This window comes from Medicago sativa, chromosome 4 (assembly GCF_051527215.1).
Source record: "Medicago sativa cultivar Bolivia chromosome 4, Bolivia_mono, whole genome shotgun sequence".
NCBI classification, from domain to species: domain Eukaryota; kingdom Viridiplantae; phylum Streptophyta; class Magnoliopsida; order Fabales; family Fabaceae; genus Medicago; species Medicago sativa.
The window spans coordinates 12,641,297-12,658,207 of record NC_140752.1 but is presented as its reverse complement, the minus strand read 5'-3'; the positions used below and the strand labels follow the sequence as shown (position 1 = coordinate 12,658,207).

Sequence of the window (16,911 nt, the reverse complement as noted above, 5' to 3'; positions counted from 1 at the left end):
AGGAGCCAAGGGATAGACTTTGAAATGTAAAACAACATAAACAACTGGAAATAACAACAGGAAAAGGAGATCCTCAAGCATAGGAAGTGGAAGCATCATCCTCAGACTTAGACTCATAGCTGCAGTATCGGGCATAGAAGTTACGGGCACTCCTAGCCCTCTTAGAGTCCCTCATAAGCAACCTATCTTTCTCTTCAATCTCTCTCTTAGCCTTAGCTAACTCTTTCTTCAGTGTCAAGACCTCATGAGTCTGCTGCTCATCCTTTCCATCCAAAGTCATGATCAAATTCTCAGCCTCATAGTATCTAGCCCTCCACTGATGCTTCTCCCGACTCTCCATAGCTAGATGTTCCTGATACATCTCTTGGGTAGGTGGGAGCAGAGGCAAAGGCATGGTAGGAACAGATGCAGACACATATCTCATAGAGGGGTAAGGCATACCAATCTCCTCAGCTTGGTTTATCACCCACTGTGTATAGGCCTCATGAGCAACACCGGACCTTACACCCATGTGCTTCACCTCTTTCTTCCAAAACTTGGACCAAGCATCCATGAAATCCTCTTTTATTCCCGTGGGAGCATTGGAGTAGTGAAAGAAGTAAGGAGCTGTAGCAAGATTGATGGGCTTTTCTTTCATCGGGAAACCAAATTGTCGCAAGGCGAGCTCCGGGTTATAGTTGATTCCACCCCGGGTACCAAGAAGAGGTACATTAAGAAACTTTCCACCACCAAAGATAATTTCCTTAGCTCTAGAAGCGGGAGTGAGCCAAACCACTTCATTAGGAGTGAGAGCCATAATCCTCTGTGAAATAGACCAATTCTCCGGATTGTCGTGGAAAGACTTCGGAAGGTGCGAAATAAACCACCTATAGAGGAGAGGCACACAGCAAAGAATATATCCACGACCCTTGCCGGAACGATCGTGAATAGCATGGTATGTGTCAGCTAGCAAGGTAGGAACCGGATTCTTGGAGTGGAAGATCATAATAGCATTCATGTCCACGAAGTCATCAAGATTCGGAAAGAGAATAAGCCCATAGATGAGAAGTGCAAGAATAGCCTCGAGAGTGTCCTGACAAGTGGTATTGAGGTTGGCTTTCCCAAGAAGATACTCTGAAGTGAACCCTCGGATACGGGCCTTAGTAACAAGATTCTTGGAGACATCGGTGGTCTTGAGATAGAGATCTTTAGCAATAACCAATGGAGTAGGAGGATTTTCAGGTCCTGTGAAAGGCACCCCCTTAGCAATAGATAGACTCATCAAGGAAGAATAAGCCTCTAGAGTAGGCACCAACTGAAAGTCGGGGAAAGTAAAGCACCGATACTCCTGATCATAGAATTGCACTAGAGTGTGCACAAGCTTCTCATCCACATTAGTCTGGAGAATAGAAAGTAAAGCCCCGTAATGATGTCGGAAACCAGTCGGATCCTCAACCTTGAGTGCCAAATCTCTCAAACTAGCCAAATCCACTTCCTTGAACTTGTAGGACTTAGTCTTCTTCATTCCTACAATGTTTACAAATTCAACTTGTCTAAGCCCTTCGATAACAATGCATGGAAAAAGTTTATGCATGTATGCATGTATGCATGAATGCATGATTATGTTCAAGTTCGGAGAAAACATGGTGGGTTTGAAGTTCAAAGTCGAGGAGTCATGGGCGGACACGGTGTCCGGTGAATCTAAGGCTTTAGGAAATAGTAACCGGGTTCTAAAAAGGTTCCCAAGTTGCAACCTCTCCGACGTATGTCACGGTGTCACGAGACAAACACTCGCTCCATGATTATCCGTGGAAGGTCTAACTTGAGTGTAGTATCGCGTGACGACTAAAACCCGAGACAACACTCGGTTTAGCCTCCGCACTACGTCCTAGAAAATGGCCATGGATGGGTTTGGTTATCTACGGTTCATAGCGTCATAGAACAATTAGAAGTAAAGTGCCTAAACGCGACAACACGCGCCGACAACATCACCTCCAAAATGCCTTAGCTATGTGGGATTGATCGCATAATCCAAAGCACGAGGCAACCCCCGGAATGAATTGTCGATTATATTCCTCCTAAATCCTAAGTTCACTCAGCCCGGGTGCAGGACTTTTGATATTCTCACCCCACACGTTTGCAAGAAATTAAACATTTATTCACATAGGAAAGCAAGTAAAGGAAGCAAGTAAAAAAAAAGCGCAAGCGTGGAAATAAAGACTAGGCGTAACTCTCGAATCTCCCCAGTGAAGTCGCCAGCTGTTTTATCTTGGTTTTCGGGTGTCAAACATTGATTACATTTGAACCTTTTAAACCGGTGATATCTTATTTTTTTCTTGGGAAGGGAAAAAGTAAGCAAAACCCTTGAGAATCGAGGTCCGGGAGTTGTTTTCGCTACGGGAAGGTGTTAGGCACCCATAACGACTATAGTATCCTATAGGAACCGTCTTTAACTTCTACGCGCGCGCTTTATTTTTAAATGCTATTTTGAAAGTGTTTATTAAACCTAAAAGTATTCTAAGTGAAGAATTGGAGGGAGAAGAATGTTTTTGAATTTTTATTTTAGTTGAATTGAAGGAATTTTGTTCCTTGCCTACGTGCCCGTTTAAGGGATCAAATCCACCGTAGTTCTCTTCCAAAAAAGGTTTTTTGTTTTTATTGGTTGATTTTAAGTTTGAAAATGGGAATTTGAAGAATGGAGATTGAGAGGCCTTAACGGCATGAGATTATGAAATTGTGAGGTTGAATTAGTCATTTGTAAAATATGGTCTAAGTATGATTAGAGTTCATTAAGGTTTTGATTAAGGAAAAGAAAAGGAAAAATTACAATGGGATTTTGATCCCAAGGTTTATTTAGAAAATGGTTTGAGTGATGTTGTTCACATTTTTTTTGGAAAATTGGTTTTTTCTAAGTGTAAATCCTAGGCATTCATCTAATCATACAATCCTAAACATACATCTAAACATGCATATTCTAACTACATACCTAAAGTGATGTGTGTGCATGTGTCGGTGCTTGTGTCGGTGTACATTATTAGAGTCCATTGTCCTTTACATCATTGGCCTAGATACATTCTATGGTCTTGCAAGGAATTTAAAAAGGTATGAGGAAGAAATATTACAAAATTTCCTAAGTTTTACACTCTACTTTTTGCATGAGCTTTAAAGTGTAGAAAAATAAAAGGATGAAGATGTGAGATGGAAGATGAGATGCTCATGATGTGTGAAATACAATAGAGGAAATTGTTAGTAATATAAGGCATAGAGAATAGAGATATAGGTAAGTAAAGCTATCATAACCAAAAAGAAAAAAGGATGTAAGATAAGCAAGAATAATGTATAATAGATCTAAAATTTCTCACCAAGGCAAGGCTTAACTATGACTCAAAATTCTCATGGTTCAACATATTTTCAAGACATGAAATCCAGGTTTAAAAATGAGGATCTAAGAGTTTATAGTGAGCCTTACATCTTAATGTGAATTTAGACCTATTTACACTATTTACTCACCAATCATTACTTGCAAAGCAAGCAAGTAAACAATATATGCTCATGACCAGTAAAAAACATTCAAACTGAGGTAAACTCTTCACCAAATCACATATCATGAATCACAAGTGCACATCAAGAATTAGAAACAAAATTAAGCTAATTTTTACCAATTTTTAACATGAAATTCAAGAAATGAAACAAGAAACTATCTCAAAAAATTTTTATCAAGTTTTTCAGCATAAAACCAGCACAAAAACATCACAAGAATATTAAGGAAGCTCTAAAAAAATTTCTAAAATTTTCTGAAACATTTTAAGCATGCCAGGGGTGCAAATACGAAATACAGCGTAGGAAATAGCAAGAAAATTGCAAGGAAGTGTGGTCTGCGCAGAAAAACAGGCCCAGGCCCAAAGGTGGATGGATCTTGGATCATCCAAACGCACCAGGGGCGTTGGATTGATCCAGATCAACCTAACCTAGATCAGACGGTAGCTAACACATGGTTCAGGAGTGAACCAGACTGGTTCAGGTGAACCGGTCTGGTTCACGCTCCTTTAAAAGCTCAAGAGGCCGGTTCAATCTTCATTTCCCCTTTCTCTTTCTCTCTCTTCTCTCAAGTCTAGTGTGAGAAGCTCTCACTTCTCTCTAGAGCTCCGTCGTCTTCTCCGACGAGCACAATGGTGCAGGTACGGTGGCTCGCCGGTGGCGCCGCCGTACCTGAGGCTTTTTCTAAAAAAATTTAACACCATTATGCTCGTCCTGGCCTCCTCTTTATGATTCTGATACTGATTTTTTAAAACAGGGCTTTGATGAAAGCAGATCTAGGTTTGAACTCTACGGTCCTTCAGGTTTTCAAAAATTTTCGAAACTTCTTGAACTGAAACCCTAATCTACACTATTTTCTATGCTGATTTCGAATATGTGCTTGAATTTGCGAAATAAACGGTGAATCTTTACAGACTACATTTCTAGGGTTTCGGTTTCAATCTTTTTCGAATCTTTTTGGAATTTCTGCTTCGATTCACCGTTTATTTATGCTTATAAACCTTCGATGATGATTCGAAACAAAAAACGAGAAGGTTTTGAGAGTTTACCTGGAGATTCAAGCGAGAATGCGAAGAGGATCTTCGTGAATTTCCTCTGAGTTTCTGGTGAGTGATTTGTTGCTGCGAATTGAACCGATGAACTTCCTCTTCTTCTTCTCTGATTCGAATCTTCTTTGTTCCTTCTTCTTCTCTCTCAAACTCTCTGTGATCGTACGAATTCCCACCTCTGGTGGAGGATTGGTGCTTGAATTGCAGAGGAACTCCGTTCGATGATGAAGACTCGTCTTCGAGTCACTGAGAACGGTGAAGAAATTCTTCAATTTTGCTCCATTGGTGATTCTGGAGAATTAGGGTTTGGTGATTGTTCTTGTGTTCTTGGAGTTTCTATGTTCTTGATCGTAACAGAACGGAGAGAGAAAGTGTGAATCTGTTTGTGATGATTTGGCACTGAGTGAATGGTATATTCTGACACATGTGATGAGTTGGCTGGTATTTATAGGCCAGCTTATAAATTCTGCTCCAATGAACCCTGGACACCTGTACTGGACCGTAACTAACTCTTCCTTGGCTGGAAATTGGTTTTGAGGACCTTTGTGCAATTCTGGAAAGTTGAGGGACTGACCTGCAAAATAGAAAAGACTAAAAAGATGACCTGGACAAGAAACGGACCACTTTGCAATATTTTGGACAAAAAGGACTTGTTTGCAAAAAATATTTTAGAAAATGTTTAAAGGACTGCAGAAGAAAAAAAAAGGACCAAAAATGCAATTACTAAAAATTAAAAGACTAAAAAAAGAAGTGACAAAAAGGACTAGTATGCAATTTTTAGGAATTAAAGGGCTAAAGTGCAAAAAATAAAATAAAATTGAATTAAAATTGGTAAAATTGACTAAACGTAAAGTGAAACAATTAAAACTGACAAAACGGACTAAAATGAACCAATGGCTTAAATGAGGTACTTTAAAGTAACCTCTCTCTGCCGAAATTTCGTCTGAAATGACCAAAATGCCCCTAGGGCTAAAACGACTAAAAATGACTCAGATGCAATTTTAAAATGGGTTTTTAACAAGGAATCAAAGCAAGAGCTTATACAAGCAAGTTAAAAGACTCAGAGACAATTTTTAGAATTTAAACAGGGCTTTAACACATGAAAAGACTAAAATGCCCCTAGGGGCAAAACTGACTCAAAATGACTTCAAATGCAATTTTTGAACTGGATTTTGACACAGAATTGAAATGAAGACTTATCAAACTATTTGAAAGAACTCAAACAATTTTCAAGGATTAAAATGAGTTGAATGCAGGAAATGACTAAAATACCCTTCTATGTGAATTTTGCAAATAACATTGAAATAAAATGCAGAGAAAGATGTAATTGATCAGAGACAGTTCAAATGACTTATAATGCAAGAAAAGAAGAATTGAATAAGTATTTTTAGGTCCAAAATTAGGGTATAACACCTAGAATTCAATTCCTCTAAAAAAACCTAGAAGAGAAAAAAAAAAAAAAAACAGGACAATTCAAACAAAAAAGACAAGCTATGGTTGGAGAGAGAAAAAACACTATTTGTATAGATATCACCTTTTTGAATTCACAACATTACTTAGTTGCCATTACTCATTACATTCACAACCTAAGATATAATATCACGGGTCAACAATTTGGGGAATAAAACTTTTGAAGGCGGGAAACAAATGGAACCGAATTCAGCATAACAGTATATAATTTTTTTTAACTCCCTAAAAAAAAGTAACACGTTTTAATTTTTTTTAATTTTTGTTGTTAAGGAAAATCATAATGGTGAGATTTGGTCTCATAGAAAAATTATATGTTCTTTCAAAAACAAAAGATACATTATGTATTACAAAACCATTATTACTTTCGGTACCACGTGATTCCATTTTTTTTATTTATTTTAATTGGCCAATAAAATATATTTAGAAACTTAATTACACCAAATTTGTTTTGACCAATTTTACTTGGCAACATTTGAAATATTAAAACATAAATTAAGACATTGATTTTTTTTAACCAATAAATAAAGACATTGATTGTATCCATATTTTTTTGGCAATCAATAAAATACATGATATATAATTGTCTCACATTATTATTTTGAAAATAAAAAAAATAATTGTACATTTCATTAAATGCCAAACTCATAACATTTCCTTGGTTTAGTTCACGATGGCACATGTCATATGAGAAAATGGTTTGGTTCAAGATGCCATATGTCATATGAGAAAAACATTACTATATGTATCTTTGAGAGAGGTCACAAATTTATATAATATAGAATATAGATATAGATAAAACAATAGGCGGTGTCATTTGATTAAGTATTATTACTAAAAAGAAAATATTACTCAAAAAAATATTCATGAAATATCAGTTTAGTGGTAAAAGATTAATTTTATAATTTCAAGAGACAAAATATAAAATTGTTCATTATCGTCAACGTTCTTGATAATAATTTTCTCTTTCAAAGTTTAAAAATTAAAAGCAAAATTGGGTGCTACAAGTCGTTTCTTAAAATATAAAAAAAAAAAAAAAAAGTATAAGTCGTGCCAGGCACTATTGATTTTATCAAATTACCTACATTCAACAAGTTTCCAAAAAAAATAAAAAATACGTGGCATAAGTTTGACCATATCATCATTTGATAACAATTTCCTAAAACAAATTTCCTTCAAAAACAAATTCCTAAAACAAATTCTTTTCCTTCAAAAAAGAATTTCTATATAATTACCTACATTCAACAAGTTTCCAAAAAAAATAAAAAATACGTGGCATAAGTTTGACCATATCATCATTTGATAACAATTTCCTAAAACAAATTTCCTTCAAAAACAAATTCCTAAAACAAATTCTTTTCCTTCAAAAAAGAATTTCTATATAAAATTTTCCTAAAAAATTTCTTTATTTTAATCATTAATATTATAGGGAGAACTAACAATGGTAATTTTTTGTGGAAACGTGACAAAGAGTGTATAAAAAGGCCATGAGTATGTGTTATTTTCAATTCAACCTCTCCAGATATTTTTGCGATAATAACAATGAATATGTGTTATTTTCTTCCTCTTCTATTTTTTTCTTTTTCTTGTTTTATGATTTCACTTTCTAATGCTCTAAACAATGGTTTTAGTGTTGAACTCATCCACCGCGACTCTTCAAAATCACCACTCTACCAACCTACACAAAACAAATACCAACGTGTTACCAATGCCATGCGTCGTTCCTTCAACCGCGTCAATAATTTTTACAAAGATTCCCTCACTAACACACCCAAATCCACTGTGATCCCAGCTAATGGTGAGTTTCTTATGACCTATTCAGTCGGTACTCCGCCATTTAAGTTATATGGTATTGTTGATACAGGTAGTGACATGGTTTGGCTTCAATCTAAGCCTTGTGAACATTGTTACAACCAAACGACTCCTATCTTTAATCCTTTGAAATCCTCAAGTTACAAAAACAATATTCCTTGTTTGTCTAAAAAATGTAAGTCTTCTAAATCTACCTTTTGTAGTAAAGATAAAACTTGCAAATATACTATTAAGTATGGTGATGGATCAATATCACAAGGAGATCTTAGTTTGGAAACTCTTACATTAGATTCCACCTCTGGTTCTTCTATTTCATTTCCTAAAACTGTGATAGGTTTTGGACATAAAAATACAGTGTCGTTTGAAGGCAATAGCTCTGGTGTGGTTGGCCTTGGAAATGGACCCGTGTCACTTATAAATCAATTGGGTTCATCAATTGGTGGAAAGTTCTCTTATTGTTTGGGGCCAGAGTCGTCTAACTCGACGAGCAAACTCAGTTTCGGAGAAGCTGCTGTAGTTTCTGGTCATGGAGTTGTGTCAACACCTTTAGTGAAAAAAGATCCACAAATTTTTTACTATACAACATTGAAAGCATTTAGTGTTGGAAACAGAAGAGTAGAATTTTCAAATGGTAGTGTTGATGGTAACATCATGGTTGATTCAGGTACAACATTGACATTTGTACCATCTGGTATTTATCATAATTTAGAATCAATTGTGGTAAAATCGGTTAAACTGAAGCGCGCAAAGGATCCAACTGGTGGTATGTTTAACGTTTGTTATTCTGTTACATCAAATAAATATGATTTTCCTATAATCACTGCACATTTTGAAGGTGCAGATGTAAAGTTGCCTTCTATTGGCACCTTTGTTCCAGTTGCCGATGGGGTTGTTTGTTTAGCTCTTATCCCATCTCAACTCAATGAAGGCATCTTTGGGAATTTGGCTCAACAGAATTTGTTGGTTGGTTATGATCTTCAACAAAAAATCGTGTCTTTTAAGCCTACTGATTGTACCAAACCATATTGAGTGTAGACTTTGTTTACTTTACTCCTTGAATTTATAATAATAATAATAATTTATTTTTACTTCATATCTCTTTATTATTAAAGTTAATTTACTTACTTTGGGTTCGTCATTATATTTGTTCTTTTTATTTGACAATATTTGAAAAGGACGATGACATCAACAACAACAACAACAACAACCAAGTCTTATCTCACTAAGTGGTGTCGGCTACATGAATCAAATTACACCATAGTGTTTTATCATAAACCATATTTGGCTCCAACTCATTGACCTCTAAATCATTTCTAATTGTTTCTCTTATAGTTTTTCTAAGTCATCCTCTACCCTCTTTGACTTGACTCTCTTCCATCTGATCTACTGTAACATCCCCAATTCTCATAACCAAATAATTTATTATTATTATTATTATTATTATTATTATTATTATTATTATTATTATTATAATAGATGTAACATCCCAACCTTACCTTTTAGTATTAGTGTCTAAATAAAATATTGTAGTATATTTTATATTTTAATATCTTATTTGTCAACCGATGAATTGTTGGAACAATTAGAGGATAAATAAAGTAGATTAGTAATAAGAGAAAGTATCTAGAAAATTACCATGTCCCCACTCATTTTTACCCTTAATTACTATCATGGGACAAAATATCTCTCTCCTTTAAGAAGTTCAGCCACGGCCCACCTCTTTGGATTCCAATTAGAACCTTTCACTCTCCATTTAACCAATTAGGAAGCATGCACCATCCCCATCTCATCTAATATGCCCATTAGTTTTGAAAAAAGAGTATTACTTTTCCCACCCTATGTCTTTCCTAGCGCGCCCTATTTTTTTCCAAAATTACCCTCGGGGATTTCCGGATTATATAATCCGGAATGAAGCAGTGCACAGAACTGAAACAGAACTGAAACAGATTTTCATGTCATTGTGGTTTTTATCATTTTTTTTTCAATAAATCATTATATATGTTTGTATAAAAGACAATTAACTTAAATATTATATCAAAAAATGATTATATATATATATATCATTATACCAAAAAAAGTTGAATTTATATCATTACACATTTCACCTAATGATATACATTTCAACTAAACTAATGATATATATCTAATCTATGGCGCCGAAAGATCAATGGGACTATCATCCACTTCAACCTTCACACCAAGAGCAGGACCAGCACCAACCCTCTCATCGGGATCAAGATTTTCAACAACGTACAACTCTTCATCATCTTCTATGACCTCAACACCCGTCGCCCGACTTAGCTCATTATAATCTGCCATCCGGTTGACATATCTATCAGGCCATGTGTCTGCATCCTCTCGATGGTATTGTCTCCATAGAGCGGAAGTGGGAGGAATCGGACAACCATCCTTCAATTTCAAGGCCATAAAATGGTTGTCATTCACATATGCAAGACATATCAACGGATCGATAGTTGGAGGCGGCGGTTGTTATACCCTAATTTTGGACCTAAAAATACTAATCAATTCTTCCTTTCTTGCATTTCAAGTCATTTGATATGTCTCTGATTAATTGCATCTTTCTCCGCATTTTATTTCAATGTTATTTGCAAAATTTACATGCAAGGGTATTTTAGTCATTTCCTGCACTCAACTCATCTTAACCTTTGAAAATTATTTGAGTCTTTTAATTTGGTTTGTATAGGTCCTTGTTTCAATCTCATGTCAAAATCCAGTTCAAAATTTGCATTTGAAGTCATTTTGAGTCAGTTTAGCCCCTAGGGGCATTTTAGTCTTTTCATATGTTAAAACCCTGTTTGATTTCTAAAATTTGTCTCTGAGTCTTTTAACTTTGTTTGCATAAGGTCTTGCTCTAATTCCTTGTTAAAATCCATTTTAAAATGTGCATCTGAGTCATTTTAGTCGTTTTAGCCCCAGGGGCATTTTGGTCATTTCACACGAAATTTCGGCAGAGAGAGGTTACTTTAAAGTACCTCATTTAAGCCATTGGTTCGTTTTAGTCCGTTTTGTCAATTTTAATCGTCTCACTTTACGTTTTTTTACCAATTTTAATCCAATTTTATTTTAAATTTCATTCTAAGTCCTAAAAATTCTAAAATTTGCATTTTGGCCCTTTTGTCATTTTATTTTAAGTCTTTGATTAATTTTAGGTCAATTTTCGTTTAAAGTTCTCTTTTTTTTAGTCAATTACATTTTGGTCCCCAAAGTTCCAAATATTGCAAAATGGTCTTTTTTGTCCAGGTCATCTTTTTGTTAGTTCTTTTATTTTGCAGATCAGTCCCTTAAGTTCTCAAAATTGCAAAAAGGTCCAAATGTCCAAAATAGGTCAAGGCCAAATCAGTTAGAATCCAATCCAGGTGTCACAGGTCCATTGGTCAAGGCAATACACATGTCAGCTATAAATACAACACATCATCATCACAGAGCCACACACTCATTGCCAACTCACCAAAATACAGTCACAACCCTTTTCACGCGCCCTACGCGCCACCCTAACAGAATCTTTCAGCCATTGAAACCACCGTAACAAACACCAAATTACACCAATTCGCCACAAATTCGAATCAAAACGATCACAAATTCACCAATTCATTGCCAAATCCACGAAAATCAACACAAGTTTTCAAGAATCGAAATCAAAAGCTTGCAATTCATCAAAATATTTTCGGATTCAACAAACTCTCAGGGATTACATTGCGTAATCATCATCATCGAGCTTGTTCCCTGCAATTCAAGCATGAATTTGTCACTGGAGTGACGAATCATACGATCACAGGGATTTGGGGAAGAGAAGAAGAGGATCGAAGCAAGATCAAATCAGTTCGAAGAAGAAGAAGATCAAAACACCGATTTATTTTCGGTCTCGAAGCTTACCAGAAGAAGCCGAAGCTTGCTCAAGGATCTTTCGTTCGAATCTCCAAACAAATCCAGGTATATTCAAGAAAAACCCTCTCGTTTTTGCCTCATAATCATCATCGAAGGTTTGAAATCAAGAATAAACGGTGAATCGAAGGAAGATTTTGAAAAAGATTCGAAGAAGTTCGAACGAAACCCTAGAAATGTGAATCGTCCAAGATTCACCGTTTATTTCATAAATTGAGGTTCAAATCCATAATCAGTGAAGAAAGTAGTTCGAATTAGGGTTTTGCTTCAGAAAAATTCGAAAAGAAAGTTAAAACCCTAAAAACCGTAAAGATCCAAAATCAAACCTGTGTAAAATACGTAGATCGAAACGTTTTGAGCATCCTTCTTCAAAGAACACATAGATCGAAACGTTTCGAACTCTTTCTCTTCGAAAATGTCAAGATCGAACGGTTTGAACGACTTTCTTCAGAAAATAGCAAAGATCGAAGTGTTTCATGTTCATTCTATGTTTGATTTGAGTGTTGCTTCATAGTTTATAGTCCAAAAATCATGTTTGATGTGTGAAAATCATGAAAGAGGCCATGAGAGAACAAGAGAGAACGAGAGAGTCTGAAGAGAAGAAAGAGAAACCTAGGTTTGGAATGAAAGGTGGACCGGTCTCCACGTTTTTATAAGAGAGTGAACCAGACCGGTTCACCTGAGCCAGTCTGGTTCACTTCTAGACCGGTCTCCCTTTCGTTTTACAACGTTAGATGCATGCAGTGGTGACGTGGATGGTCTGGATGCCTTGTTATGGTGGTCTTGTTTGCCTTATTGTGCGCCATACGTTTCCAGCCCTTAGATCTAGGTTTGTGATGGACTTGGATCAATCCAACGCCTCTGAGGCATCTGGATAGTCCAAGATCCATCAAGAACCTTGGGCCTGGGTCACTTTTTACTGGATCCCTCGTTTTTGCTCATTTCTTGCTATGTGCACCCCTGGACTTTGCTTCCTGCACCTCCTGTGTATCAAAATCTTTTGCAAAAAATTCCCAAGCATTTTTCCATGTTTTCTTGATGTTTTTTGGTGTTTTGCTAATACTTTTACACTGGAAAATTTGATAAAAAATATATAGACAATTTTAGTGTTATTTCTTGAATTTTATGTTAAAAAATTGGTGAAAATTGGTTCAACTTTGCTTCTTATCCTTGATGCACACTTGTGATACATGATATGTGTTTCTATAACTTTTTAGCCACTGTTTGAACATGATTTTGATACTTGTGTGTGAAGTTTAGTTAGTTGCTTGGCTTGCAAGTCACATTTGTGAATAATTTGTGTAAATATGTCTAAATTCACTTAAGAATGTAAGGCTCATCATGTGGTCTCAATTCTCACTCTTTGAAATAGAATGTATACTTTTAGAAAAAATGTACGAGACTATGAGAGTTGTGAGCTCTATGATGCTTGCATTTTATGAGTGAATTCTTAGTCATATTTTGCATTTGGTTTGGTTTATTTTGTGTTAGATTCCATGCTTTTATTATAGTACCTTTCTTGCCTTATTTTTCTCCATATTATCATGTGCTACTAACCATTTTCTTGTGTTTCATGCCTCATACATCATAAGCATACTCCCTATCACACTTTCTCATCCCATTCCTTTACATTTCTTTTGCCTTTAATTCATTTGTGTGGGATTAAGTTCTCACAAGGAAGTAGTGTGTAACTAGGCCAAATGATGTAAAGGACAATGGACTCTAATGATGTACACCGACACAAGCACCGACACATGCACACACCACTTTAGGTATATAGCTAGAATATGAATGTTTAGATGTATGTCTAGGATTGTATGTTTAGATGAATGCCTAGGATTTATACTTAGAAAAAAAATCATTTTCCAAAAAACTTGAACAAACTTCACTCAAATCATTTTCAAAATAAACCTTGGGATCAAAATCCCATTGAATTTTCCTTTTCCATTTTCTTAATCAAATTTCAATGAAAAATAATCATACTTGACTTCTTTTGCAAAATGACTAATTCAACCCCACTTTTTACAATCCCATGCCCTTGAGGCCTCTTTCTATTCTTCAAAATCCCATTTTCAAACTTAAAATCAACCAACAAAAACAAAAACATTTTTTGGAAGAGAACTACGGTGGATTTGATCCCTTAATCGGGTACGTAGGCAAGGAACAAAATTCCTTCAATTCAAATAAAATAAAAATCCAAAAACATTCTTCTCCCTCCAATTCTTCACTTAGAATACCTTTAGGCTCAAATATCATTTCAAAATAGCATTTAAAAACAAAGCGCGCGCGTAGAAATTAAAGACGGTTCCTATAGGATACTATAGTCGTTATGGGTGCCTAACACCTTCCCGTAGCGAAAACAACTCCCGGACCTCGATTCTCAAGGGTTTTGCTTACTTTTTCCCTTCCCAAGAAAAAATAAGATATCACCGGTTAAAAAGGTTCAAACGTAATCAATGTTTGACACCCGAAAACCAAGATAAAACAGCGGTGGACCACATAGAGGGAAAAAGGTTTCTGATTTCCCAATGGACAACACTACAACAGTTTGGTTGAATTTCTGTGCGATGAGGAACCCCATATCCGGCATTGTAATCCATTTATCCGGTGGTGCATTGCCAATACCGGAGTAGGATAGAGCGTCCAAGACCTCTTTATACCGCCTATCATCATTAATCATCCTCCGATAGCGGTCATTTTCTACACCGATAAGCTCTTTGTAAAGGTTGTACCGGACTATTACGTGATCATCAACAGTCAAGTTACGTAGGACCGCAACTGCTCGGAACCCACAATGGCCATCACCGGGTACATCCGTAACCTTTTCAATAAAGCCATGCATCCAAATTGGGATTTGGTCTTTGTTTGGTATGTGGACCTCAACGGGTGTTGGCTTCTTGGGATTTTTTGGAATTGGCTTAGGAGGAGTAGGAGACATGTTGCTTTTCCGTGCTCTCTTTCTAATTGTCCCTGTTGACCGTGTCTGTGAACCCTGTGTTTCTTGCTCTTGGGAGTCAACAATCTCCCATAGGGAAGGGGACCGCCTTGTCGATCGAATGCTTTGCTTATCTTTCTTTGGAGCTCCTTTGGTGGTGACCTTATTTGGCGATGGACGCATAGAGGTGGTTTCCGGTAAAACAAATTGCCGGAATTGTTCTTTCAAATGCACTTTCATGTTGTAATCGGCGTCCTTGAACCGCGCCTACAATGTGTAACAAAACAGTCAGAGGAAAACCAGTCAGAAACATGCCATTCTGTTACTACTGGTGACTTCCGGATTATACAATGCGAAATAGACAAGCTAATCCGGATTGTATAATCCGGAACTTCCTGATACACCCTTTGCATGAGCCTTAAATGCACTTGCATGGGGCGTAAATGCTACTTATCCGGATTACATATTCCGGAATACAACTGTTATGTCCGGATTATATAATCCGGATTGCACCAGTACATAATACAGAAACAGAAATCCTGGGCAGAACATAAACAGAGACAGTTTTGAAAAAAAAATCTGGAGAATATCTCATTCTGGCAATAGAGAGATGTCTTCTTTTTTAAGCTTCGGGTCAACCTCGTACTCGAACCCCAACCTCTTCCAGTGGGTGTGAATTTCTTCCAAATGAATGGTGGTGCCGTTCTTGATCTTCAAAGCTAGCATACATGCACACGGTAACCCGTATGTGATCAAACTCAAACAACCACATCTTGATTTATCCGTACCAATTTCAAGTGCTTTATTGTACTCCACTACGAGATGATGCAAAGCTTCCCTTGAAATGTTCCGGATCAACCTAGACCACAACACCTTGTCTTTGAACCGATGTTCAAGCATGATAATGCTCGTCTGAAATGAAGCATGTATTGCGGTATGTTGCAACTCTAGCATGGCATGAACGGATTTCCAGTTTGTGCTCAAATCACCCATACTACTACTCAGATACTTTTTCAACCGAGCGTGTGCAGATTCAGCTCTGTTTGTTGTAGTATTCCCCATATGAAGGTGTTTGTCAACCCAAAACCTCACAAACTTATCCTTAACCGGATCCAAAATTGTCTTTTCAACATAATCCAAAAACTTAGGAAATTTTGCGCATACAACTTTGAACCGGGTCCAATTATCAATATATGCTTCCTCCGTGTCGGAGTCCACAATAACCATCCATGCAGCCATCATAGACTTCACAACCGGAATACAACTCTTATGTCCAGATTATGTTATCCGGATTGTATTTCAACTGACCAACCCCAAGTTTCGCAAGTCCTCACGAGACAGGGTGATTTTCAAACGGTACGGATTATACATTCCGAATATTGTCCGGAATATATTTTTCGGATAAAGGGTATTTTGGTAAAACAAATAGGGCGCGCGAGAAGGTCATAGGGTGGGAAAAGTAATACTCTTGAAAAAAAGGAAAATGGAAAGGATAGAGAGGTGTTAGACCGTGAGGGAAGAAGAGAAGGCAATTCCAATATTTTCCTCACCATCAATCAATAACAGAAGAAACACTCATTCCCCTTTGTTTTCCTTCTGCTGCTCGTGAAAATAGAGAAAAATGAGGAAGCAATTTTGAGCTAGCTTTCAAGAATAGGGCATATATCTCAACAACCTGCGTATCTCCGTTTAGGGAATTTAAGGTAACATAGTCTTAAACCCAAATTAAACCTTAAAACCTCTCTAGGGTGTACTTAGGGTTAATAAAATTGATTTATGATTTATGAATGTTCTTTCTCTATTGTTGTTTGCATGCTAGAGAATGTGTTCTAATTATTGATTTCGTTTACAAATTCTGTTTTGGGTAGATTTAGAAATAATAGTATGGTTATTATTATGTTTTTCATGATAGAATATTTATGATTGATGGGAATGAGATAATTAGTTGTTATTAGATAATTATATGCGCTATAGTAGATTGGGAGCGAATGAAATACGATTATTTTCTGCATAAAAACATGATGACGTAGCTGAGTTAAATCGAGTATAGAGTGAGCAATTTGAATCAATTTTGAGTGAAACCAATTAGGTTTGAAAGCTTACTTTTACTACTTAAATACTGAGAAGTCTTGTAATTTTATATTGATTATGTGATTTGTAGTGATTTTATGAATTGAGTTGTCTAAGTTGCAAGATTCTAAACTAGTTTGGTGAATGTGTGACTGACTA

At 36.3% G+C, this 16,911-nt stretch overlaps 1 protein-coding gene and 1 pseudogene across 2 annotated transcripts; one reads left to right on the top strand and one right to left on the bottom strand.

Moving 5' to 3' along the window:
* The first annotated feature begins 7,544 nt into the window (after positions 1-7,544).
* LOC146926414 (aspartic proteinase CDR1 pseudogene) lies at positions 7,545-8,937 on the top strand (annotated as a pseudogene). Its single transcript, XR_015034128.1, has one exon. The product of XR_015034128.1 is annotated as an aspartic proteinase CDR1 pseudogene (transcript).
* A 1,055-nt stretch (positions 8,938-9,992) lies between these two features.
* Positions 9,993-15,921, bottom strand: LOC146926413 (uncharacterized). Its single transcript, XM_085706905.1, has 3 exons — positions 15,322-15,921; positions 14,215-14,949; positions 9,993-10,253 (listed from the first exon to the last, which is right to left on the bottom strand). Exons 1-3 carry the CDS (start codon positions 15,919-15,921, stop codon positions 9,993-9,995), a joined length of 1,596 nt encoding a protein of 531 aa, XP_085563031.1.
* Between the last annotated feature and the right edge of the window lie 990 nt (positions 15,922-16,911).

Bases quoted from the DNA above. Each gene is read 5' to 3' on its own strand.
- LOC146926413 (XM_085706905.1), bottom strand. From the start codon at position 15,921: ATGGCTGCATGGATGGTTATTGTGGACTCCGACACGGAGGAAGCATAT. The intron at 14,950-15,321 runs GTTGACCCGAAG...TACACATTGTAG, and splicing joins GGTTGGGGTTCGAGTACGAG to GCGCGGTTCAAGGACGCCGA. The intron at 10,254-14,214 runs GTGTCAAACATT...TTGAAATTGAAG, and splicing joins TGTTTTATCTTGGTTTTCGG to GATGGTTGTCCGATTCCTCC.